The 24,479-nt window shown below is 50.0% G+C and overlaps 1 protein-coding gene across 1 annotated transcript in view; it reads right to left on the reverse strand.

Moving 5' to 3' along the window:
• EFR3B (EFR3 homolog B) overlaps positions 1 to 24,479 on the reverse strand; it is a 63,892-nt gene that overhangs the window by 23,987 nt on the left and 15,426 nt on the right. The window contains exons 2-4 of the mRNA XM_023756424.1: positions 14,619 to 14,695; positions 13,487 to 13,614; positions 5,407 to 5,557 (exon numbers count right to left, since the gene is read on the reverse strand). Of these exons, the coding sequence (XP_023612192.1) occupies positions 5,407 to 5,557; positions 13,487 to 13,614; positions 14,619 to 14,695 (356 nt within the window). The remainder of the gene's footprint in view (positions 1 to 5,406; positions 5,558 to 13,486; positions 13,615 to 14,618; positions 14,696 to 24,479) is intronic.

Here is a 24,479-nt window from a genome sequence, read left to right on the forward strand (position 1 = left end):
GGGTCTCTGGGGTTCCGCAGTGAGGAGGGCCTGCGTCCCTCTCGTAACAGGCGGTGTAGTGTCAGGGCTGTGAGAAGGCCCCTGGAGCCAAACTTCATTTCTGACCCCCGGCTCCTCCACTTACTAGGAAGCTGATCTGGGCCAAGTTCCCTAGGCTCCCTGTGCCTCAGTCCCCCATCTGTAAAACGGGGTTAACAAGAGCAGCTGCCTCACAGGCTCGGTATGACCAGCCCATCACAGTAACCGGTCTGGCCTCCTCCCCTCCCCCACCCCAGTGCATTTTTGGCTTGCTGTCAACACCCCGTGAGTTTTCACTGGGCCCACTCACCTATGCCACTGGTCACTATTTTTTTTACAAGCAGGAATTTTCTGCCTGTTTCCCCTTACCATTATTTTTTTAAATCTATGTTTATTGATTTCAGAGAAGAAGGGAGAGGGAAAGAGAGATAGAAACATCAATGATGAGAGAGAATCATTGATCGGCTGCCTCCTGCACGTCCCCCTACTGGGGATCGAGCCCGCAACGCAGGCATGTGCCCTGACCGAGCCATCCTGGTCGGGGCTCACCCTTACCATGGTTAATGCATACCTTACAAATGGCTTTTGTGAAAATGCCACTTACCTAATGCATGAGATTGTGAAATAATAACTGGTTTCTTTTTTTTTTTTTAATATTACAATGATGAGAAAGGTCTCCATAGCAACAAACTGAAAATCCTGATCATGTGACACTTCAAAGGCCATGGGTACTGCTGGGGCCACCCTTTCAAGATCAAAGTGTCAGCTCTCTATACACTCCCAAGGGTGCCAAGCTTGCTGGGACACATCTCTAACGCTCTGGGACAGACAGGAAGGAGCCGCAACTGTGTGAAAGCTGCTAGTTACGAAGGGCCTTTGTCAATAAAGAAAGAGAATCTCCAAATATTGACATTGTAAAACCAGCTCTCCCCTGGTCTGGAAAACAGCAGCTGAGCTGGCTGGCCTCCCTTCGGCGCTCGCCCAGCCTCTCCACGCGGAAGTTAGCCTTCCCTTCTACTGATGGGCGCTCTGAGGACCCCAGCTCTCCCCTGATCCAGGGTCGCAGGCCTTTCTGCTGGTTGCCTACCTAAGGAGAAATGGGCACTGCCTCTTTGCTTCCCGAAGGGGATCCTAGCGGGAAAGCAGAGCTTGTAAACCACGTGGTTTTGACTTTAACTCCCGGGCCCAGTCCTCCCAACCGCTGTTGTTTACAGCGACTCCGGGAAACAGGAGAAACAGCCCTGTCTGGATGATCTCTTCCAGCAAATCCCCTGGCTACCAGGCGTGGCATTTTGAGACCAAAGACATCCTCCCCTTCTACCCCTACCACGTCTTCCCTCTTTCAAGATTTCTTTGCATCACTGGTTTTAAGATCTGGAAAAGCCCAGTCCTTGCTGCCTGAGAAGGCGAGCCCTCTGGCCCTGAGCAGCCCCAGGGCGGGCCCCCAAGGCCCCAGCCCGGGAAGCACAGAGCTGGGGAGGCACGGCTGTCGCTGCTCTATGACTCTGCCATTTGCTGGGGCCGCCCGGGGACCTGCTGTTTCAGTTCTATCAGCCCTGCCCCGGAGAAACCCACTCCAGCCCGCGGCTCGCCCGCAGGCTTGATTTCCGCACTGGCTGGAGACGGCAGCATTTCTAGATGACAGTTTAAAACACGAGAAACGATGAAATTGCCCAGTGGCACAGAGAGTGAGAGGAGGATGGAGGCCCAGCCCTGGAGGCCACAGACATTTCAGGGGCGCATGGAGGAAGAGAATCATTGAGGAAAACCGTGTTGTTTCCTAGTGCTGCTATAATACATCCCCACAACTGAGTGGCCTCACACACTGCAAATTGGTCCCCTGACAGTTCCAGAAGCCACCCACATCCTTTGGCTCATGGTCCCCTTCCCCCACCTTCAAGGCCAGCAGAGTAGCATCTTCCATCTCTTTCTCTCTATCCCTCCGCTTCCGTCATCACGCCACCGTCTGTCTGACCCCGATCCTCTGGCCTCCCTCTCATAAAGACCCTTGTGATCACATCGGCCCGCCTGGAGAATCCAGGGTAATCTCCCATCGCAAGATCCTGAACTTGATCATCTCGGCAAAATCCCTTTTATGATATAAGGTAATTTTCACAGGTTCCAGGGATGAGAACACGTACACCCTTGGGGGACCATTCCTCAGCCCAGCTCAGAAACGAAGAAGGAAGCACCAGGCGGGGAGAGCCAGAGTGACAGGGCCAGGAAGTCAGGGGAGTAGGAAGAAGGTGCAGGCACCCAGCAGAGACGCCACCAAAGATCAAACCTCAGCTGAGAGATGAGTGGGGAATGGTTATGTGCATGGTTTCACCAATGGCTAGCTGCACGGACATGTGCTTTTCCACTGAGTGACCCCAAGTCACCACCCTCACCTGGGACTGCACTCGGCATCCAAAAGGGGGACCCAGACACCGCCACAGGGTCACCCCCACAAAGTAACACGGCCAGCGGCTTTAACCGCATCCAATCAAACCGTCAGATCTAATTCCAGGTTGAAGGTCATAAAGCAGCCAGGAGAGCAGCATGAATGACACCACAAGGAAGTAAGAGACACAGCAGAATGTGGGGCGTCCCACAAAGCACTGGCCTGGTCTCTTCGAAGGGTCAATGTCATGAGAAACACAGAGGGGCAGGAGAGGGGCTGGGACTGACTGAGATCTGAGAGACAGAGAACAAAGCAAATGCACGATCTTTACTGAATCCTGATCTGGACGACAGCAAGACAAGACAATGTTGGCACTATTAGGAAAACTTGAATTGGGACTAAATTTCTTTTAAAAATCAGGAATGATGGTTTTTCAGGTGAGCTAAAGGTATTTTGTGGCTGTGTAGAAAACGTTGTGGGTTGTTTTTTTCTTGTTTGTTTACATATTTTTATACTGGAAGAGACTTGAACTTATGTTTGGACACAGGGAAGGAACCAGAGAAAGCAAAATAGTGGAGACATGGAGAGAGAAATAATGAATATAGAAAGAAAGGAAGAAAGGAAGAGGGGAGGGAACCCTGTGCAGGTTTAAGGCTGCAATGGGTCAGTGGCCCCCAAAACTGCTGCTAGTGCCACAAGAGAAACTAAAACATAGACTCCCCGTGCCCCCTCCACAGCGCTGAGGCGTAGGTGTGGCTGAGCCCTGGGAATCGGTAGGTTTCCCAAGCTGTGCAGGGGGCCTCTGTCATTGGCCCGTGTGACCCTGAAGGGGCGGGACTCTGAGGACAGGCTCTGCAGAAGGATTCAGGCAGCAAAACCAGGTCTGAGGGAAGAGCGGGAGCAGAGGTGACTCCGGGTGAGCCTGACCACAGGGAGGCTGGCCCCAGGGAGAGGACCCCACACTGGGTGGGGCCCGGCGAGAAGAGAACACAGGCCACAGGGCTGAATAAATCACCATCTAAATCCAGTGCCCCAGCTGTGCGAGCACAGATGAGCTCTTTGACTGCTCTGGGCCTCCGTTTCCGGGCAGAAATCCCAGCAAAATGCGGGTGGTAGATGAGCTCAGCTTTTTCTTTTCTCTCTCTCGCCCCCCCTCCCCCTTCTTTCTCTTTCTTTCAACTTTCGGGCAGCAAAGCCCTTTACCCGAGTGAAAAGTTGCAAGCTTCCATAGAGTCCCAGACCTGCTCCTGCAGCCTCCCTCCCACCACAAAGCCTCGAATCCCCGTGAACACCAGTTGAAACGCAGGCTCGACTCCAAGATTATATCAGGCACTAGCATGCCGGCAGCTCTAACATGATGGGTGCAAAAGAATGCTCTTCTTGGGAAGGTCCGAGAAGCTTCCAGACTCAGAGAGCTGGAAAGAGCATCTGATGAGAGACACCAGCAAAGGCTGCCTCCAAAGCTGGACTCTGAGTCTATCGTAATTACTGACTTAACTTACTTAGAGCTGCTTGTCCCTACATCATCCTCACTGTCTGCAGTGCAGTGACCATTAGATGACTCGCTGTCTTGCTGATGAAATGATTCACTGTGATGGAGACTTGAGGAATTTGCAGGGCCCTGAATTTTCAGGCTGTAGCCTACAAAACGCCCACCCAGGGCTGGGATTCGCTGAGGGGGAAGCAAGGGCTGCTGGCCACCTGCTTCTGTGTCCCCCAGGGGGACATGCCCTCCGGACGACTGGTTTATTTCCATTCAGATGTTCTCTTCTCGACTATAGTTATCTGAAACAGGACCAGGGAAACCGTATCTGAAGCTGTTGCCAGGGCAACCTGACAAAAGACTTCACCCTCCGCTACTGTCCATGTCATCTGTCAAAGGCGGCTGGCTCACAGAGCGAAGAGAAGGGCACAGGTTGTGACTTTTGGTAAAAAAGGAAAACTGGAAGATTATTTTCTGGTTAAATCAACTTACATAGAACAGGAAAGCAGCTGTTCTATGTGCAATAAAAATTCAGAAAAGGCAGGAGGGCAGTGCTAAGAAGGCAATCCTTACACATTTCTGTGTGGTATCTGTAAAATCGTTGCATTATCAGAGCTTTTAACACCAGGCTGCCTGAAGACCTGGAGCTGGGAGTTTGCCCTGAAGAGGGAAGAGGAGAGAGGGCAAGACATTGAAGAAAGCAACCGGAATATTCCCGTAGGGATAGACACACATACGAAGCTGGCGGTTCTCGACACATCTAATGGCTCTTCTCTCCCTGAACCATAACCTCTCATGACAGCAGTCACTGTACTGAGGCCAGCAATGTAGAGCTTGGACCATTCAGCCTGCTCATCATATCCATGAAAATACCGAGGCCCACAGATAACTCTCTCCAGGTTGCCCAGCCAGGTAAGGGCAGAACTAAGCCAGAAGCCCTGATTCCTGCTTTCTCGCGAGGTCTCCCCATATCTGGCACATCTGTCCCGTGGATATCAGTTTATTCTAGTTTTGAAAGAGGCATGACCTGGACTAGATTTCAAAGCATGTCCCATGATGCCACGGGCTGGGCTGTGAGGGTGCCAGGCACCCCTCCCATCCCTTTCGATCTATTTTTATATTTCTTAGGGCCCCACTTAAAATTCTTTAAGGGGAAAATCTATTGCTAAAAAAAGTTCGAAGATCATCAGTCTAAAGATAAATACATTAGATAATGGTGATGGTTGCACAGCCTTGTGACTATACTAAAACCACTGAATCATATGCTGTAATGTGGTGAATTTTATTTTTTTTAATTGATTGTATCTATAATATAGTTATATAAATTATAATATAAATCTTATATTTTTAGTCAAATAAAAACTAAACATACCTGTATTCACACAAAGGGGAACGCTAAGACAAGCACTGAGCGGTACTTAGGGTCAGAGAGCAAATAGGAATGGATCCTGCCGCTGACCCAGAGGTCCCACCCTCCTCCACCCCCACTCCCACCTCCAGAGCCCCTGGGGCAGCTTCTTACCGAGTTGGTGCCCAGGATCTGCAGGTTGGGCTTCTCTGACTCCAGCAGCTTGGCCACCATCTTGAGGAAACTCTCCACGAAAAGGTTGATGCTCTGGCAGTGGCAGGCCATGAGCAGCTGGTCCAGCGCCTCCATGGCGATGCACACGTACCTGGGGAAACAGCACCGATGCCATCCCCCTGCCCCACGTCCATTCCACCCGCACTGTCTGACGTGGGGGCAGCTAGATGGCCGCGCTGTGACTTCCTGGGCAGCATCGGGGTAATGAGGCTCTTCTCCAAGTTGTCAATGTCTGATGCCATTCCATCAAGTGCCCACTCCAGCCTGAGAATCGGAGCTGGAAGGAGGCCTCAAGGCCAACCTCTCAGCCCCTCACCTTACGGTTGAAGAACAAGGGGACAGATGAAGTGTTCCATTTCATGGGTAAACACACGCAAAAAAGGACAGGTGCCCAGAAGAGCAAATTCTGAACCAAGATCCAGTGAGATCAGAGAATTATGTGATCCAAGTCCAGGAGTGTCTGTTGAGCACCCACTGAGGAAAAGCTCTGGCCTACTCGCTGCAGGGGGCGTAAGGATGAAGAAGTCCTTCAAGATAAAGAGCCTAGAGTCCGACGATGAGATAAGTACCCAGAAATCTCCTCTAAAGGGAAAATAAGAAATGCTACAAGAAAATCGTGTAAGACATCCCATGAGGTTCCAAATAAGGAAAGAGATGGCTCTGCAGGGGAGGCAGTGAAGAACTTTATGAAGACAGTTTATGAAGAATCTGAGACCGTTGAGGAATATAAAATTAGCAAGTTTTGTGTTTGAAGATCTCCGTTCTATGATGATCTACACAAACAATATGGTTGGTTGATGATATCGCCATATTTGAGTGGCACCCTACCTCGGGGGCATTTTGACCTCATGGAGGATGAGACAGCCACAGAATTAAAATTATTTCCACCTTAGGAAGAATATGGGTTGTGTCAGTTCCAACTCCCTCACTGGCTCAATTCTAAAGTCTAAAACCTGAGTGAATGCCTTCAGAACTAGGACTAGACGGCATCCAATGGTGAATAGCTTACCAGTTCAATCAGCCCAGCCTGTGTTTTGACAACCAGAGAAAAATTTCTTTATGTTTCAAGCAAATCCTAATAACTTCTATCCTTTACTCACAATTCTACGTTTAGGAGCAGCAAGAAGAGGACTGAACCTTTTCCTACCTGCCAGTCCTTCAACTGCTTGAAAACAAGTCTCATTTTTCTTATTCTTCTCTTCTCCGTGCTAAAAATAAGCAATCCTTCCAAAACCAGCCTTCACCGGACAACCCCCCGTCATCCCGGCGGCCTTGGTCTTCCTCAACGCCTCTCTTAAATCCCAAGAAAAACGCCACAAGCCAAATTCCTCCTGAGAATGAGGAGTGCATGTCTACGCTCACTCCAACATGTGTTCCATGATAGTGGCAAAACAAGCATATGGTCCGATAAAGTGCATGTTGAAAGATACTTTTCCCACTTTCAAGCCATTTGCATTCTAAAGAAAACAAGGTAGATGTTCACTTTTTTAAAAAGGCGATCTTTTCACTCCTAATGAGGAGGTTGCTGCAAGTGTGTCAGGAATTATGTTGTCTTAAATCTTTATAATTTTTTTTTTAAGAAGTGAGATTTCTGGGGCAGAATGCTAGATGTCACCCCTGGAATCTCTTTCCCCTTTTTCCATAGGAATTTAGAATTTTAGCTGAGTTTGTGGCTGCTCACTGGGAACACTTCCCAGCCTCTCTTGCTGCTAGGTGAGGCCACATGACTAAAGCGCTGCCATGAAAATGAGGGGAAGTGAGGTGAGCGATGTCAGCATGACTTGCTTAAGATTGTCCTTCATGTTCTCTCTTTCCCTCCTTCTGCTGGTCCCACACGGCAATAGCTGGGCACCCAGAGACAAAAGTCCCTGGATGACCACACTGGGCACAGAGCCCACAGACCCCGCCTGGACTGTGACAGGAGAGAAAGGAAACCCACTTCCATGTTGCTGGAGCCACTGTATTTTTGAGTCTCTCTGTTCCCTAAGTAACATCAGCATCTGATAATCACGTCGGGGAGGGCTTTAGAACCCGGTGAGGCAAATAAGCGTGAGTCCTGAGCAATCCGAAGCAAACCAAGTGACTGCCTTCACAGGAAAGAGAAGAAGCAAGAGTTGACACGATTCTATCCTCCCAGAGGGGAGGTCTTCACAAGCATCCATGGGCTCGGAGTGTGGGCCTTCTGCCTGTAGAGCCAAACCACGTGAATTGGAAAGTACTCCCCTTACAGAGAAAATGCAGGGACGGCAAGGTGAACGGAGAACCCCCAAACCTAACTGGGGTGCCCAAGACTCAAGTGAATGCCTCTCAGTCAAAAGCAAGCAGCACAAGACCCAGCTCAAAGATTGTGGGAAAGCTGTCCCCACGGGCTTTTAATGTGTTAAAGCTGCCTGACACTCTCAAGTCAGGCTCATGTGCTCTATCTATAATAATAAAAGCGTAATATGCTAATTAGACCAGCGTCCTTCTGGACGTCCTTCCGGACGAAGCCGGGGCTGCAAGGGAAGCCCAGGCCCCTGGTGCCAGAGGGAAGCCGGTGCCGGCAGCTGGGGAAAGGGAGGCCTACTCTTGCATGAATTTCATGCATCAGGCCTCAAGTATATATAATAAAGGATGAATTCAAAGGTCTGTTCTTTATGTGGCAAGCCAAATCATATCCATGTTTTAATGTTAGGCAAGTATTTAAAAATCCTTTGCTAGCGAATCTTTGTCTTTTTATTTCTTTTCTTTTTTATTTTTGGTCAGTTGGCTTTTAAACAATTTATTAAACTTATTTTTTAATTTAAGTATAGTTGGTATATAATCTTATATTGGTTATATTAGGTCCAGGTGTACAATATAGTGATTCGACATTTTTATACCTTACAATGTGATCGATCACCCAGCTAATTCTAGTAATCTTCTGTCATCATGTAAACTTATCACAATATTATTGACTATATCCCCCTTCTTCTTTTTACCCATCCACACTTCCCTCTCTTCTGGTAACCATCCCTCTAAAATTGTTAGTTATTGATTTGAGAGAGAGAGAGAGAGAGAGAGAGAGAGAGAAACATTGATTTGTTGTTCCACTTATTTATGCATTCATTGGTTGATTCTTGTACGTATATGACTTGACGAGGGATCAAATCCGCAACTTTGGCATGTCAGGACAATATTCTAACTAACTGAGCTACCTGGCCAGGCCTGTTTTGTTTTGTTTTTAGATTCCACATATAAGTGAAGCCACATGATATTTATCTTTCACTGCCTGACTTATTTCACTTAGACCCATCCATGTTGTCACAAAGGGCAAGATTTCATTATTTTTATTGCTGCATAATATTCCAGTGTGTGTGTGTGTGTGTGATATCACACTTTCTTTGTCCACTCACCTATCGATGGACGCCTAGGTTGCTTCCATATGTTGACTACTGTAGATAATGCTGCAATGAACAAAGGGGGTGCATATGCCTTTTTGAATTAGTGTTCTCTTTTGGATAAATACCCAGAATTGGAATCGCTGGGTTGAATGGTAGTTCTATTTTCAGTTTTTTGAGGAAACTCCATGTGGTACTGTTTTCCGTAGGGGCTACACCAATTGCGGTCCCACCAGCAGTGCCTGAGGGTTCCCTTTTCTTCACATCTTTGCCAACACATTATTTGTTGATTTTTTTTGATTAACAGCCATTCTGACCGGTGTGAGGCGGTATCTCATTGTGGTTTTGATTTGCATTTTCCTGATGATTAGTGTCATTAAACATCTTTATATGTCTGTTGGCTACCTGTATTTCTTCTTTAGAGAAGTGTCTTTTCATGTCTTCTGCCCATTTTTTTCGATTGGATTGTTCATTTTTTGTTGTTGAGTCATATGAGTTTCTTATATATTTTGGATATCAACCTCTATATAACATTTGCAAATATATTATCCCATTCAGTAGGTTGCCTTTTTAATTGTTGAAGGTTTCCTTTGCTATGCAGAAGGTTCTTAGTTTGATGTGGTCCCATTTGTTTATTTTTTCTTTTGTTTCCCTTGCTCGAGGGACTATTACCAAAAAGATTTTACTCAGACTGATGTCAGATAAAGTTTACTTCCTATTTTTTCTTCTAGAGGTTTTATGGTTCCAGGGCTTACAATTAAATCTTTAAGCTATTTTGAGTTTATTTTTGTATATGGTATAAGAGAGTGGTCCAGTTTCGTAAAACAGCTTGATATCTGGTATTGAGATCCCACCTACTTTGTTCTTCTTTCTCAGGATTGCTGCAGCTATTCGGGGTCTTTTTTTATTCCAGATGAATTTTTGGAAAGTTTGTTCTAGGTCTGTGAAATATGCCATTGGTATTTTAAGAGAGTAGTTCAGTTTCATTTCTCTGCATGTATCTGCCCAATTTTCCCAACTCTACTTGTTGAAGAGACTGTCATTGCTCTAGTGTATATCTTTACCTCCTTTGTCATAGATTAGTTGACCATATAAGCAGGGGTTTATTTATGAGTTCTCTATTCTAGTCCATTGATCTGTGTCTGTTTTTGTGCTAGTACCATACTGTTTTGATTATTACAGCTTTGGAGTATAGTTTGAGATCAGGGAGCATGATACCTCCAACTGTGTTTTCTTTCTCAAGATTGCTTTGGCTCCTTGGGGTCTTCTGTGGTTCCATATAAATTTTAGGATTATTTCTAGCTCTGAGAAAAATAACATTAGCATTTTGATGGGAACTGCACTGACCAAAATGCAAGGCTCCATAATATTTCTTGTGGCAGCCACTTAATTTCATCTCTTGTGCATCAAAACTGTCTTGCACGAGAGTCAGCTTTGCAAACCAAGCATATAAAATAACAGCAGTCATGGCATCTTCTAAATGTTTTGGGTTTTGTTGTTTTTTTGAGACATTAGAAACCATGTACCCTTGAGCTAACTCTTACACTGAGCAACCATAAGAAACACTGCCTCTCTACTCTGAAAATTTTCCTGTCCACGCTTATAAAATGTTTATTTCTTTTATCTCTGTGAACTGTCCACTATTATTAAATTGCACTTACTATTATTAGAATAAAATATTCTTAAATATTCCGAAATAGTCATCCCTGGGCACATTCACAAATAGATCAGGTCATGCTCTTATCTACAGAGTGTCTTTGAAATACAGAGGCAGCACTGGGTCTTTGAGCTCCTTCAGTGAACAAAGTCACCATTCTTCCCTGCTCCGAGGACTGGCCATTCCTGGCTCACTATAGCCTTGCCCTTGTCATTATAGCCTTGACCTTCAGAGGCCATCACAGTCTCAGCCCAGGAAACCTGCTATGCCTGCGGGCCCGGTTCCAGCATGTTTCAGGTCCGCTGTGCGGGCCAGTGAAGCAGACTGACTCTTGCAGGGCTGGGGCCCTTCCAAAGGAGACAGACTCTCCCTGCAGACAAACCTGGGCACCTTCTGCTAATCAAACGCGGCAGGTGGGAAATGGGGCGGGCAGCGTGGAATTCTCTTCTCTGATGAATCATCCCGGCGGCCTTCTGTATGAAGGGTTTCACCATTATTTTATAGAGTTTCCATGAGGGGAAAGGAAGGGGTGGGGTGGGGTTTGGCAAGAGAAGAAACTAGAAGGCCTTCCAAACCCCAGAGCTTAGATTGTTGCTTTTCCTTTTCCTGTAAAAAAATTCCCAGAAAAGTCCTGATAAGAAAAAAACCATCCTTTGCTAGGAAAAAAAAAAAATTGGCTACTGACCAGGAGTGGAAACTCTGAGGGGAAGTCAACATTATGGTAGAAGTGAAACTGAAAGTAACGAAGATTAAGGCCTACATCTGTGAACACACTCTTCTTCATTCCCCATCTTTGATCCCAATAGTAAGGATGGCAAGTGACTATGAACTTGAACTTTGCAAAGAATCTTAGATTAGAAGTCAATGGGACCCTGGAACCCCCCTAGTCCAATGCTTGCTGCCTTGGTCCTTTCTTACCATAACCTACCAGGGTATGTCCTACACTCTCAATGGGAGCAGAGTACTGGCTTCTCAGGGTGATACCTGCTCAGCAGGACTAGGGTCAGACAGGCCGGTCCAAGCAGAGATCTGATCTGGGCTTGGTATCCTGGAAGGTGTCCAGTGTAGCAACTGGTCTGGGAACCTGAGCTGGCCTGACTGGGTCCTTGGAGCGGAATGGGGCAGGAAGGAGGTGCTGAGGACTAGCCCACGGCAGGGGCCCAAGGGAGAAGGCAAGAACAGGTGACAGACCACAGCAGCAGGTGACGCAATAGCTGGGCTTCCCAGCGGGTGAGGCGGGCAGGACCCAAGGACTCTGGGATGGACTGGGGTTCGTGGGCAGCAACCACGTCTTGGAGAGGACACAGGTTGGCAACAACAGGAACTCAGGGTCAAGGGTCAAGGCGGAAGATGAGTTACAACAGCTGAGGAAAGTACACAGAGGCTCTGGTGTGCAGGCGTGAGGCAGGCAGTCCCTTGCTTTGAATTCCAGAAGAGGCAGCTGGTGCTGCTGGAACGCCCTGTGCTCAGGAGGAGTGGCCCCAGGAGCCAGGGAGGCGCTGAGCCTCCCAGAAAGGAGAAGCAGGCCATGCAAAACCTGGAAACCAGACTTAGAGAGAAAACACAGATCCAGGGCGGAGATGAAGTCCAGCAGGCAGGAGAGAGGGGGCAGCTGTCGCAAGGCCAGTCATCGCCTAAGAGTCACTCAGAGCCGTGGCCTTGACAACGTCTCCCTGGTTCCCGTCCTTTCTGTTCTGGTTCTTCCATGAACACTGCCAGCTGTGATCTTCAAAACACGGACCCGAAGCTGCGCTTTCCTAGCTCCTTTAGAATGAAATCCAACCTCCTCAGTTTGACCTCTAGAGTCTTCCACAACCTGCTCCTGACTCACCATTCTACCCAGCAAGGCCCACCACACCTGCCATGCCTGCTCTCGACCCACTCCAGATGGATTAGGTGTCAATCACCCTGGCTCTCTGCCCTCCCCTTGATGCCTCCATGGGCTCCCACCACCGCCCACAGCACCACCTCCCTCCAAGGCCCCTTCCTCCTGCTGAGGGAGATGGAGAACCAGAGTGGAAAGGTTTGCATTGCGCTGACGGCATGAGGAGGTCCTCGCCTCTGCAGGACCCACCAGCCAATCTGAGATCAAGCTGTCCTGGCATAAAAGCAAGACCAAAGCCTATTCATTTCTATGACCATTTTAAAGAATAAAATTAGGTCGCACACTCAAGAAAAAGGGCACGAATATAGTGTCCATGCTGATTATATAAATCACCTGGACATATTGGACACAAGCAAAAATGACTTTATCCTAGATTGAACCTGAAGCCAATATGCAAGCAATAACATTAAACATTAATGCAAATTTTGCCTGCCCTCTCTGCAGTTCTCTCGGTGAAAATATTCTGTGGTCAGCAGAGCCACTTAGAACTGTTCACTGCCCTCTGATCTGCCATTCAAAACTGGCATCGTCCTGTTAAAAGCAGCCATTGCAGCATCTACGTATTTAAATTCTTGAAAGCCTCCCTGGGGGCTCTAATCGTAACCATTTAGAGAAGAAAACGCTGTTAGAGCTGATCTCTCTCCTCACCCTCCCGGTCTTCCCCTACCCAGTGCCTCCCTCAACATCATCATCATCACCTTCCTCGTCACGGAGGGTTGGAAGAGCAGAATATTTGCACACAGAAAGGCTGAGGGGGTGTCTCCCTGCCGTGGTGCAGGTGCCTGGATTTATGGTTTGACCATATGGGCATGAACCTTGGATGTCGGACCCAGTGGCAAATCCACCCTCTTCTGCCCCATTGCCTCCCCACCCAGCCCACCTGCATGTGTACTCGGTGCTCGTGTGTGTTTAGCATCAGGGATGACAACGAGATGTGGGCAGGCAGAGCATAAGCTGCGAATTTCAAGGTGTTTTTCATCAGCATGGACTGCGATGGGCAGAGAATATGCAGAGTAGCAAAAAGCAATCATCCAGTCCACTATCAATGTCTTAAAGGTTTACCCTAAACATATAACATGGGTTCTGAAAATACCCTTTTCCCTTTCCCATCCTACTTACCCGTATCGATGACGACCCACATCCCGGATGAGCCTCTCGGAGAGGTAGGCGCCGATCCGGTCTAGCTTTTCTGGAGCCGAGAGGGCGTAGAAGGTCAACTTCTCCATGTTGGTCTTCACCAGGCCGTCCTGGAAAAGACAGACCGTTCCTGCTCTCGGCGGCCCTATCGTGGCCGGCAGAGTTCAAGTCTAAAGGTAAAACTCGTTCCGTTTCATCAACATTAGGCAGAGTGCCGCTAAGCATGTGACAGGCAGCATGCAGATTTCAGGGATTGAGAGAGGATTAAGATATAGTTCTTGCCCTCCAGGAACTCACAACTTAGCCCAAAGTGTGTTGGCTAGAACTAAAACTAGTAAGTGCTATGAATGTGTATATGTGTGTGTGCGCACGCACGCGTGCACATGTGTGTATACTTGTGTGTACACAAATGTGTGTATATACATGAAAGCTTATATGTGCATGTGTGTATAGGTATGTGTACACACACATAAGGGTGTGTATGTGTGTGTGAAGGCTTCATTGAAAGTGACTCAGAAGTAAAACGTGTTGGATATCTAGCACCAAGCGATGAACAGGATGGAGAAGGCAGCTCTGTAACACATAGGGAATCTCCAGGGGGCTCTGGAAATGGGACCCCCACCTCCCTGTCTGCCCATCACGAAGAGGTCCCTGAGTCCCAGAGAGCAAGTCAAGTACATCCGATCCTGACGTTCCTGAAAGCACACACCGTGGGATGCAGCCGGGGTGGGGGGGGGCTTGGAAGCCAAGAAGCCCGGGGTCCTGTGTGCACATCCCAACACCTGGCAGACACCAGGGGGAGCTGGGAGAAGACATGGGCTCCTGAGCCGAAACCTAAGAGGGGGAAGTGCTTGCACTAAACACAGGATCAGTCCCGGCAAGAGAGTCGGCAGCTCAAGGAACTATCACCCAGAGACATGAGTGGGAACGATGTCTCAGGTCAGCAATGGCCCAAAGCAGGCCAAGCCCACTCCAGAGCCCTGAGCTCAGAGAGATCTAAATCCCTCCGCCTTCAGCCCCTCCCCGCCCCCACGGCTCCTCGAGGGGCCCAGGAGCAAGGGGCCCTGGAGGCCTGCTCCCCTCCCAGCAGCCCTGAGATGGAGCAGTGACGCACCTCGGGATCCTCAGGGAAGATGTTGTCAACCAGCCTTTTGTACCTGGGGCGCAGGGCGCCACAGCAGCCGCACACACCTGGAGGGGCAGAGAGAAACGCGTGAGCACAGCCTCCGGGTCAGGCCCAGGGGACCGGGACCAGGCCAGGGTGGCCTGTGAGGAACCAAACCCAAGATGGAGACAGAAAGGTCCCTCCCCTAGAGCGCAGGGCCTCCTCCTCCCCGGGGCGGGCATCGCCCACTACTTCCCCACCTGCCGTTTGCCTTTCTCGCTCCCTGCCTTTTGCTGGGGGTCAGGCGCAGTGTCCTATGCGAGGCGATGGCGGCAGCCCAGCACCTGCTCACGGTGCCAGGCCCAGGGGGGGGGGGCATTTGAGGGGCGAGGCTTTGGGATGGGAGTGTACATATCGGTCAGGTGCTGCCCCCACACATTGCACGGTTACGTACACACACACACACACACACACACACACACTCTATAAGGCTGCCTCCTCAGCTCGGGAACCTTCTCCCGTGTCAGGAGGATGGACAGCTGGGAGACACGGTCACTCTACCTCCGCTGCCCCCTTGTTTGCTCCCCACTTCTTTCACCCTCTGCCCCTCAATTTCCTCTCCCGCTCTCTCTCCTGAGGCCATTTCCAACATAGACAGTTGTGTGACACGCTGATACATTAACCCTACCGTTCATTATTAAGATTTGAAAATGCATCTTTACGGCAGCTTGTCCGTGGGGTTTGAAAACTGGGGTTTGAGAGTAGGGGAGGTTCTCCGGGGCAGCCACGCCCCCCCCATCACCACGCTGTGGCCCAAGGAAAACCGGTGACGGGTTTTAGAACGCTGAGTCTATTCCATTAGGAGACTGAGATCTGTCTTTGGTGCTGTGAAGTGATGGCGTTAGGAAATCAACCACAACAAAGCAAACCTTGGGGAAAGCACTCCATTTTAGGTCCCACCGGAAAGGGTTCTCAATTGGTGAAGAAAGCGGAGCCTCTGGGAACCAGGGCTCCGTAACCTTCCTCCCGAGCAGGGCCCTCCCAGGGGCGCCCAGCACCCCTCCCCGCCTGGGGGAGGAAAGAGGAGAGCAGGGCCGGGCCTGGGAAAGTCTCCTCCCCAAACAATTGCCCCCCATTTCCACCAATTAACGCTAAATTCTGCTCATACAAACTCTGCTTGAAATGCAAATGTGCCCTGGAAGGGTCAGGCCTAAGGGCTTTCAGAAAAGAATAAAGTGCTTCTGTGGGAATTGCTTTAATCACACAAGGAGCTTTACCCGGGGGAGACCAGGCCCTGGGAGCTGTGATTGGGAGGGGTGGGGGTGGGGGTGGGGGTCGGGCAGTGCCGGGAGGAGGAAGGAGAGGAGACCCGGCTGTAGGGGTGATTTGGATATGAGCGGACGGAAGCTTCGGGGCACCCCCAGAGGGCAGGATATCAGAGAGCTGGTTTGTGGCACCCCTCTCCCCACCACAGGGCTAGCTATGAGCCCCAGCCTCCTCGGGGGCCAGGCACAGGGAGGGTGGCAAGCCCAGGCCCCCGGGTTCAGTCTTGCCGGGTTCAGCCCCTCATCTCCTGCCCGCCCCGGCCCAGAGAAGGTGTGAGGGCTCCCGCTGGCTGGCACCGGGTTATTTCTCGAGATGGGACAGCTCCTGAGGGTCACGTCCCCCCCCTCTTGTGCCTCAAAGCCCAGGAGTGACACCTGCCTTCCTCCCGAGGGGGGCTGCCTGGCCTCTGGCCACGCTGCTGTCAGATGCTTCTAACCCAGACGTCCCAGCAACCTCCCCTCCCCGCCCCTCAGACAGGGACGGTGCCCTCCGCGCTTTTAGGGCGTGAGCAGATAGAGGATGAAGTTAGGACTTAGAATACCCGTCAGTCCCTCCTCAGACCTTCCTGAAGGGCCCAGGAGCCGGGCTGCCCCGAGGGGCCAGGCTCTCGGTTGTCAGAAACCCAGACTTGGAGAGCACAAGCCCGCTGTGGGCACCAGGGCAGAAGCCTCGTGCAGGGGTTGGTGGGGACGGTGGGGCTGTGGGGCTCTAGGCTGTCGCCTTGCCATCTGATCTGCCCCCACGCAGGAAAGGGACGTCATATAATGAAAGTGATTTGGGGGCCTCGGCCAGAGGCCTGGAAGGCCCGAGTGAGCAGCGCTCCACACGTAGGGCGGTCCTCAGAGCCTAACACGGCAGGTAACGGCCTCTCTCCCATAGGCAACAAGCTGGCAGAGCTGGGACAGGAGCCCCGCCTCTGGGTGCCACCGCAGCTCAGGCGGTGAGGGGAACCCACAGGCACCCCTAGAAGCTTCCATCCCGAAGGTGAATTCAGAGTAGCTACAACCAGGCCATGAGGGGGGTGGGGGTGTGGGGTGGGGGAGACAAAGAATAGAAGGCGTTGAGAAGTAACTGGACACAGTTCATGACCAAATATTAAGGGGTACATTTGATATATTCCTTTCATCTTGCTTCTGATGGTGTTTATTCTTTAAAACAACTTTTAAATCCTCACCTGAAGATTTTTTTAAATTGATTTTTTGTTTGTTTGTTAATCCTCATCGAGAATAGTTTTCCACTGATTTTTAGAGAGAGTAGAAGGAAGGGGGAGAGACAGAGAGAGAAAAACATTGATGTGAGAGCGCACAAGCCCTGAACGGGACCATGGATCGAGCCTGCAACCTAGGTACATGCCCTTGACCGGAATCAAACCGGGGACCCTTCAGTCTGCAGGTCAATGCTCTACCTACTGAGCAAAACTGGCTAGGGCTAAAATTGATTTTTTTAGAGAGAGGGAGGGAGAAACATCAATCGGTTGCCCCCTACCAGGGATCAAACCTGCAACCGCATACAGGACGGCACTCCAACCAACTGAGCCACCCAGCCAGGGCTGATGGTGTTCATTCTAATGTCAGTACAAAGACGTATGTGGAGCCGTAACTCACAGCCACGTGCCTACAAAAAAAACCGTTAAAATCTGAGTCCTTTTACTTCTGAGAGAGCGCTCTCTGCCTTCTCTTACTCTCTGGGGATCACATCTGGCCGATGCGAACACGGGACATCGAAAGTCAGTTTACTGAGGATCCTCTTCTGTCACTAACACGTTAATACCTATTTTAAGTTCAAGCGGGAAACGTGATATGGCCGACTTGACTGGCATGTCGCTGCCCTGGTTGCTGAAAAATCCCATCAGCGGGGATTAACAGGGTGCCCAACGGCAAGATTCCAGCGCCTTCCTCCAACTTTAAACTCTAATTGTGGCTGGACGTGCCTGCCCGCCTGCCCTCTCCTACGGTTGACCGCCCCCCGCCCCCCAGCCGAACCTGCTCTGGGCCCTTGCACTTACTATTCCCCCTGGAATGTTCTTTCCTCCATCCTCCCGGCTCCCGCTCAGGACCCTGTGGAGCCTGCCCCGATGTCAGCTCACTGAGGAGAACTTCCCGACCTCCTTTAATGTGCTACCCCTCGTCCGTTCCTCTTCACACTTTCCACTGACTGACTCCCTTCATGTCTCCTCCCCTAGAAGGGGTTTCTGAGGCCTCCGGTGCTTGCAAGGCAGTCCTCCCAGGAGGACCTGGGGCAACGCTCCTGTCGGAGACCCGTTGGCTCCAGGGCCTGCGTCCTGCCCGGCCGTCTTCCGGGTGGCCATCACCCTGGGCTCTGGAGGCTGGGCTCACTGGGGCCAATCTCTCTCCAGGACTGGCTGGTGGGTAGCATGGGGTCAGGGTTCCTTCTGCCCTGCCCCTGCCCCGTGCTGGCTCCCTGCCCATGTGCTCCAGGTTCGGCCTGGGGTTGCAGCCCTGACCGCTCACCAGAATCACCCTCGCATCTCTGAGAAGGAGCCTGAGGTGCTCCACTGGGATCCTGGTGTGCAGCCAGGGCGAGAAGCACTGGCCCCGTGCCTTGCCTGCCCAGCATGTGATGCCCAGCATGTGACGGCGGATCTCACAGCGGCTGACGGCTCCATGGGCTCTGGGCCTCTCATCTGGCCGCCAGCAGCATCTGTCTCCCCACGACTCTCAGGCACTGCAGCCCCGTTTCTCTCTTGCTCTCCTTGCTTGATCCTATTACCTCGACTAAGCTCTAGGCTGAGCACTTGACAAATACTTCAGATGACACTCATAAGAACCAGGAAGGTGTTACACTTGTTCTCATGTCACAGATAAAGCAGCAGGATCAGAGAGGTCTAGTGCCCTGCCCAAGGTCACACAGCACATTCCTCTCTGCCATGATTCTCTCCCCGAATTCTCCCACACTTTCCCCAAAATATATCAACAACTTCTTAGGTCCATCCTGTGCTCTCCTTTTCCACAGCCACCGTCCCTAGGACATCTCCTGGACACCTGAGATCCAGTCCCGCAAATGCCACTCGGCCAGTCTCCTTGCTTCAATTCTTTGTATATGTAGTTTAAAAAAAAAAATTTTTATTGATTTTTTACAGAGAGGAAGGGAGAGGGATAGACAGTTAGAAACATCGATGAGAGAGAAACATTGATCAGCTGCCTCCTGTACACCCCGCACTGGGGATGTGCCCACAACCAAGGTACATGCCCTTGACCAGAATCGAACCTGGGAGCCTTCAGTCCGCAGGCCGACGCTCTATCCACTGAGCCAAACCGGTTAGGGCTGTATATGTAGTTTTAAGGCAAATCTTTGCTTGATTCACTTTGCTTCACAGTCAAGCAGTGCAGGCGGCTCGCCATTTTGTTAAATGTCAGCCCTTTGACTTAGTATTCAACCAGGGGTGGCCCGTAAAGGTGGGGGGTGGAGGGGTTGTGTCCTTCCTCTGCTGCAGCCGGGCCTCTCGCTGTGCCGTCTCCTGGAACAGCCCTTGTCCGGCAGCCAGAGGCCACCTCAGAGCCCAGTGTGAGGAGGGCTGGGCGGTGGGAGGAGGAGCGGACTGGGGGAGCCATCCAGCCCTGGAGAGCCAGGCGCTGCGATGACAGGTGTTCCGGTGACAGGGACAGGGCAGAAACTGGAAATGGTGAGGGAGCAGGGGAGTCAGAGCCATGAGCTGGGGCCTTGCCATCACCACGCGCGGGGGCCTCCCGCACCCTGGCACCTGCCGATCCTCCTTGGGAGCCCTCCAGCGAATAATCCCCCGACTCTAGCATCACATCCCCGCCCCCTCAGCTGCCATCTGTGTGTACTTCGCACAGTATTATCCTGAACAGGCTTCTGCCACTGCCCTCAGGCTACTTCAGGACTCATATTTCCCCCCTCAATAAACTGTGAATTCTTCGGTCTCTTTTTTCTGGACCTCGGTACAGCAGGGCCGGGGAAAGGGGCAGGATCTGTGATGTCTGTGATCAGCGTGAGGCCCAGGGAAGTCACCTCCTCTCCTAGCTCTTGGTTTCCTCCCCATAAACATCAATGCCATTATTCCCATTCACCAAGGAAAATGCCTTTTTGCTCAAAATATCTCATACTTATTTTTTTAACATTACAATCCCCTTGTAAAGGCGCGGGCTGGATTTGATCATCCCTAACAAAGCAAACTGAATTCTTTTTAAATAATCTACAATAAAATTTAACCCAGGGCCGGGGGCACAGACACCCTTTTGAAAGAACTGGAGGAAGTTCAGAGAGAAAGGGGCAGGCCTTGTGTCCAGCTGATGTTAACTGAACCTCAGTAGTTTGCACAGTACTTGCTGGGTAGGGTAGGATGGGGAAGAGGAGGAATTTAAAAATATATAGGTTCTGCCATAAAAAGAAAAAAAAGAAACACTTACTCTACCGAGGACACGAGACACACACACATTTAAAGTTGATTATGTGTCACAATGAGACTAAGGAGTCCACACAACTGAAGAAATCTCTGGGAGTTTGACAAATCCAGGAAGGCTCCCTGGAAGAGGCAAAGACCTGAGCTGGGTCTCTAGGGGTATAGTGAACTGGTAAGTACTGGCGAATCCATGAAAGGAAAAAATCAACAGCCCTTCAAAGGGGAAAATTTCAAGAAAACTAAAACGGTTTCCCTTTCCCTTTTTCTTCATTTCTGATTTTTTAAAAGGAATACATTCTCATGTAGAAGTCTGTAAAATAAGTAAATATAAAAACGAACGTAAACATCACTTACACTCACACTATACATGACTATTAAAATTTTAGTGTATTTGCTCTATTTTTTAAATATATGCATAAAATTGGGATCCTACAGGATAGTGTAAAAACCTATTTCCTTCTTATATTGTGAGCATCTGTCTTCTCACTCAATATTTTTCAGAGCCTCATGTCAATGGCTACTTACTATTCCATCTTTTGACCAGACTCTGACTTATTTAATCATTTCCCATTGCTGTTTCCAATTTTTCATTATTGGGAATGATGCGGCAATCTGCCCTCGGTAATTAAAGCCGGGAGTCATGCAGGGGGAGCCTGGTTGGGTTTATTGGTGATAAAAAAGTGAAATGGCGCCGCGTGGCTGCGGGGCTGTGGTGGAGGGGCCGTCCGTCCGCAAGGGCCAGGACCTGTCCCTCCTCGAGGGAAGACTCGGGATTGAAGAGGCCAAGAGGAAATGCTGAGGAAAACGAGTCTGGCTGGGAAGGAGCCAGAGTCCAAGTGTCCAAACAGATTTTCTTGGAAGTGGAATTAAACGGCAGCCGAGTTCTCCCTGGGGAGACAGGTTGGGCCAGTGAATCTACAGACAAACCAGGAGCCTGACCGCCCGGAGCTCTTTGCATTTCTAACACGCTCACTGCTTTGCAGCCCTTCCTGGTTGGTCTGATTGCCGCCTTAGTTGAGAATGAAGATTTAAAAAGAGAGAAATGTGTCCAATGGATTTAATGTCAGGCCTTCAATTCTTTCCTAGCTGTACGCTTCGCTGGGTTTCGGGATCACTCTTCAAGAGAGTCACAGATAAAAATAAACAGGACGGTTTTCCATTCTTTGTCTCTTGGAACCACTCACAGCAGGAAAAAAAAATTATCCCAACTCTTTTCAGGAGCCAGACAGGCTGGCTTCCCACCCCGGTTCCAGCTCCCACAAGTTGTGCAGATTTAGGCCAGGTACTCAAGTCTCTGTGCCTCAGGCGACTCATCTATAAAATGGGGATAACAGAACCTACTTCCCAGGGTTGTGATGGAGATAAGTTCCTACAAGGAAGTTTTTAGAACTGTTCCTGGCTTATAATAAGCACTCAGAGATGATTACCTATTATCATCACACGGATGTTATTATGGCAATTATTATGAAAAGGCAGGATAGAACAAAATGGAATTTCGAAGCAAGAATGGCCCTTGGTTTTATTTTTCATTTGGTGTGTGAAGCACAAACAGCTGTTAAGAAATCAGAGGTGGGCAGGCATCACCCCTCAGGTGCCCAAGGACAAAGCTCTCAGCCGAAACACAACCGAGCGCCGTCCCTGGGACAGCGGCAGCAGCCGTGTGTGCGTTTGCCTGCGCCCAGCACTCTGCTCAGTATTTCACCTGCATTCGTCCATTTGATCCTCACAGAGAGTCTCCGAGGTGGAGACAAGTACCCTTGTTTTACAGATGGCACCGAACCTCGGCTTTCAGCCAATCCGTTGACTCGTAGAACATGAAAGCACTGAGGTCTCTGCCCTCGAAGACCTTCCGTCGTTGGCGGGTAAAAATAGAAATGAAAATGTATTCAACGGAATGTGGGACGTGTAATCAGGAGCATCCTAATTAAATGTCACGCACACACAGAGCAGGGCTGCCGAGGCAACTGGCGATAGCATGGGAGGGTGTCAGAGGTGACTCGTGAGCATTATTTAAAAGAGAAGGATTGCATTGAATGGTGAGGAAAAGAGGGCTTGCCGTGTAGCAAGAAGGTAGGAAGAAAACACTGACACTTCCTGAGCGCCTATTGTATTATGCACTTCAGTACTTTGCACTTAAAAAGAAATGCCAGGAGGTTAGTATTTTCAGATGAGAAAACCAAAGGTCAGTGAGGTTATGGACTTGCCCCAGATCACACAGGGGGCGAGGAACAACATCAGGAGCAAGAGGGGCCCTGGCTTCAGAGCAACGATGTCTGAAGATCTGAGGTGAGAGTCAGTGTGTAGGCAGGGGTGCGTGAAGAAAATGTGCTCAAGTAGAAAAGGACACTTTCTAAGATGGGTCGTTTTTTAAAACGTGATATATAACTGATGATACGATCTGAACCAGCTCGGTGGACTGTACCGACGCAAACAACTGTGAACCTACTCTTGCCCACCCGGTATGTGCCGCCAAATCTTATTTCTCCCTCCAGTGGCAGCCAACCTACTACGGGGCTGGCTGGTCACTCAAAGGGGAGTTACTTGAGGGTTTGCTGAAAAGGAGATGTGAGACGATGGGAAGCGTGTATTAGGAAGACCTACCAGGAGGAATCTGGCCGGCGGCATTGGGTTCAGAGAGAACAGAAGTAGGAGGGCCACTAAGACCGGAGCAGGGACCAAGGCAGGAAAATAAGGCCAGAGCAGGGCGGTGGCAAACGAGAAGAGAAAGGAAGGGGCGATGGGCACATGTGAGTAAGGACAACCTGCAGCTGGGACAGAGGGGGGGGGGGAGTCCAAAGCTTGGAATCAGTGACAAAAGCGATGCCTTACCCCCACCCTCAATGGTACGTCCCGAGTCCCGTGTCCCGGAAACTGGATTAGAAACTCACCCCACTGCTGTGGGATGACAGCATCGATAACATCCCGTCACCAGAGTGATGTGTGAGCTCAACCATGAGAAAGCGGGGACAGGGGCCAGAGTCTGGAAACTGCCCGGTACAATCACTGCAAAAGCTGATGAACAATCTGGAGGGAAGACAGTGGGGGAGCCTCCAGCCTCAGTGGTTTCTCAGACGTCCACTGCTTCTCAGATGCCCACTCCCCCCAAGCCCAGGACACCACCCTCACCAAGGCGTCTGTACACAAAGGAAATCGGAGCAAAACTTCGCCAGCTGGCTAACATGCATCTGAATAAATAATTTAAGTGCAAACCTCACTGGCAAAACTTTGAAGAATAGGTGACATCATGGAAAAATTCCTAGGGTGGAGTGTTTCATGAGAAAGGTCTATACTAAACTCCATCTGCAGTGTGCCCCAAACTCTGGAAATTATGATTAAATTGGGGGGGGGGCGTGGAGAAAAGAAAACAGCTTGGCCCACTGGCGTACCAAACCACAGTGGGTTTTCTCTTTTCGTTGTCACGGGCGCTGTGTAGATAAGTTCCCCCCCAACCCCCTTGTTACTTGTCTGGAAGCCTGATTGGCAGGGTCTGTTCCCTCTGAGCCTCTGCTCCCCTTACCTGCTCTCACTTTCCCTCCTTCCTCCTTTCCTCAGTTCCTTGTTGGACAACCGCCCATTCCTGCTCCTGGCTGCGGGCGACATTTCTAATGTAAAGGATGTTGGTACCTGCTATTCATCACTTCATCCTCCTCCATTTTTTATCCCAGCTCAGTTACCACTAACTCCTCCAAGGTTGAATGTTAAAATGGAACCTTTAATAATTTTTATTTTGACATACTTTGAAATTTGGGGAAGAGGGAGGAGGGGGAGCATTGGGTAAGATGAACCGTGGCCACCAGAAGCAGGCACTAGCGTCTCTTCTCACCGTTCCCGAGGCCTGGGCCCCCTGTGCCTCATTAGAAAGTGACTCCCATACAGCTCATACCATGAATCTTTCTTTTACTCACTGTGCAACACCCATTAGCAAATGCTAGCAAATATAGGGGCCTTTAAACCCAGTTTTCTTGCCCAGCCTGTGTGGAGGTCAAGGTTCAATTCCCAGTCAGAGCACATGCCTTGGTTGCGGGCTCAATCCCCAGTGTGGGGTGTGCAGGAGGCAGCCAATCAATGGTTCTTTCTCATTATTGATGTTTCTCTCTCTCTCCCGCCCCCCGCCCTGAAATCAATAAGAAAAATATATTTTAAAAAAACGTTATCTTATA

This window comes from Myotis lucifugus, unplaced genomic scaffold (assembly GCF_000147115.1).
Source record: "Myotis lucifugus unplaced genomic scaffold, Myoluc2.0 scaffold_94, whole genome shotgun sequence".
Taxonomy (NCBI): domain Eukaryota; kingdom Metazoa; phylum Chordata; class Mammalia; order Chiroptera; family Vespertilionidae; genus Myotis; species Myotis lucifugus.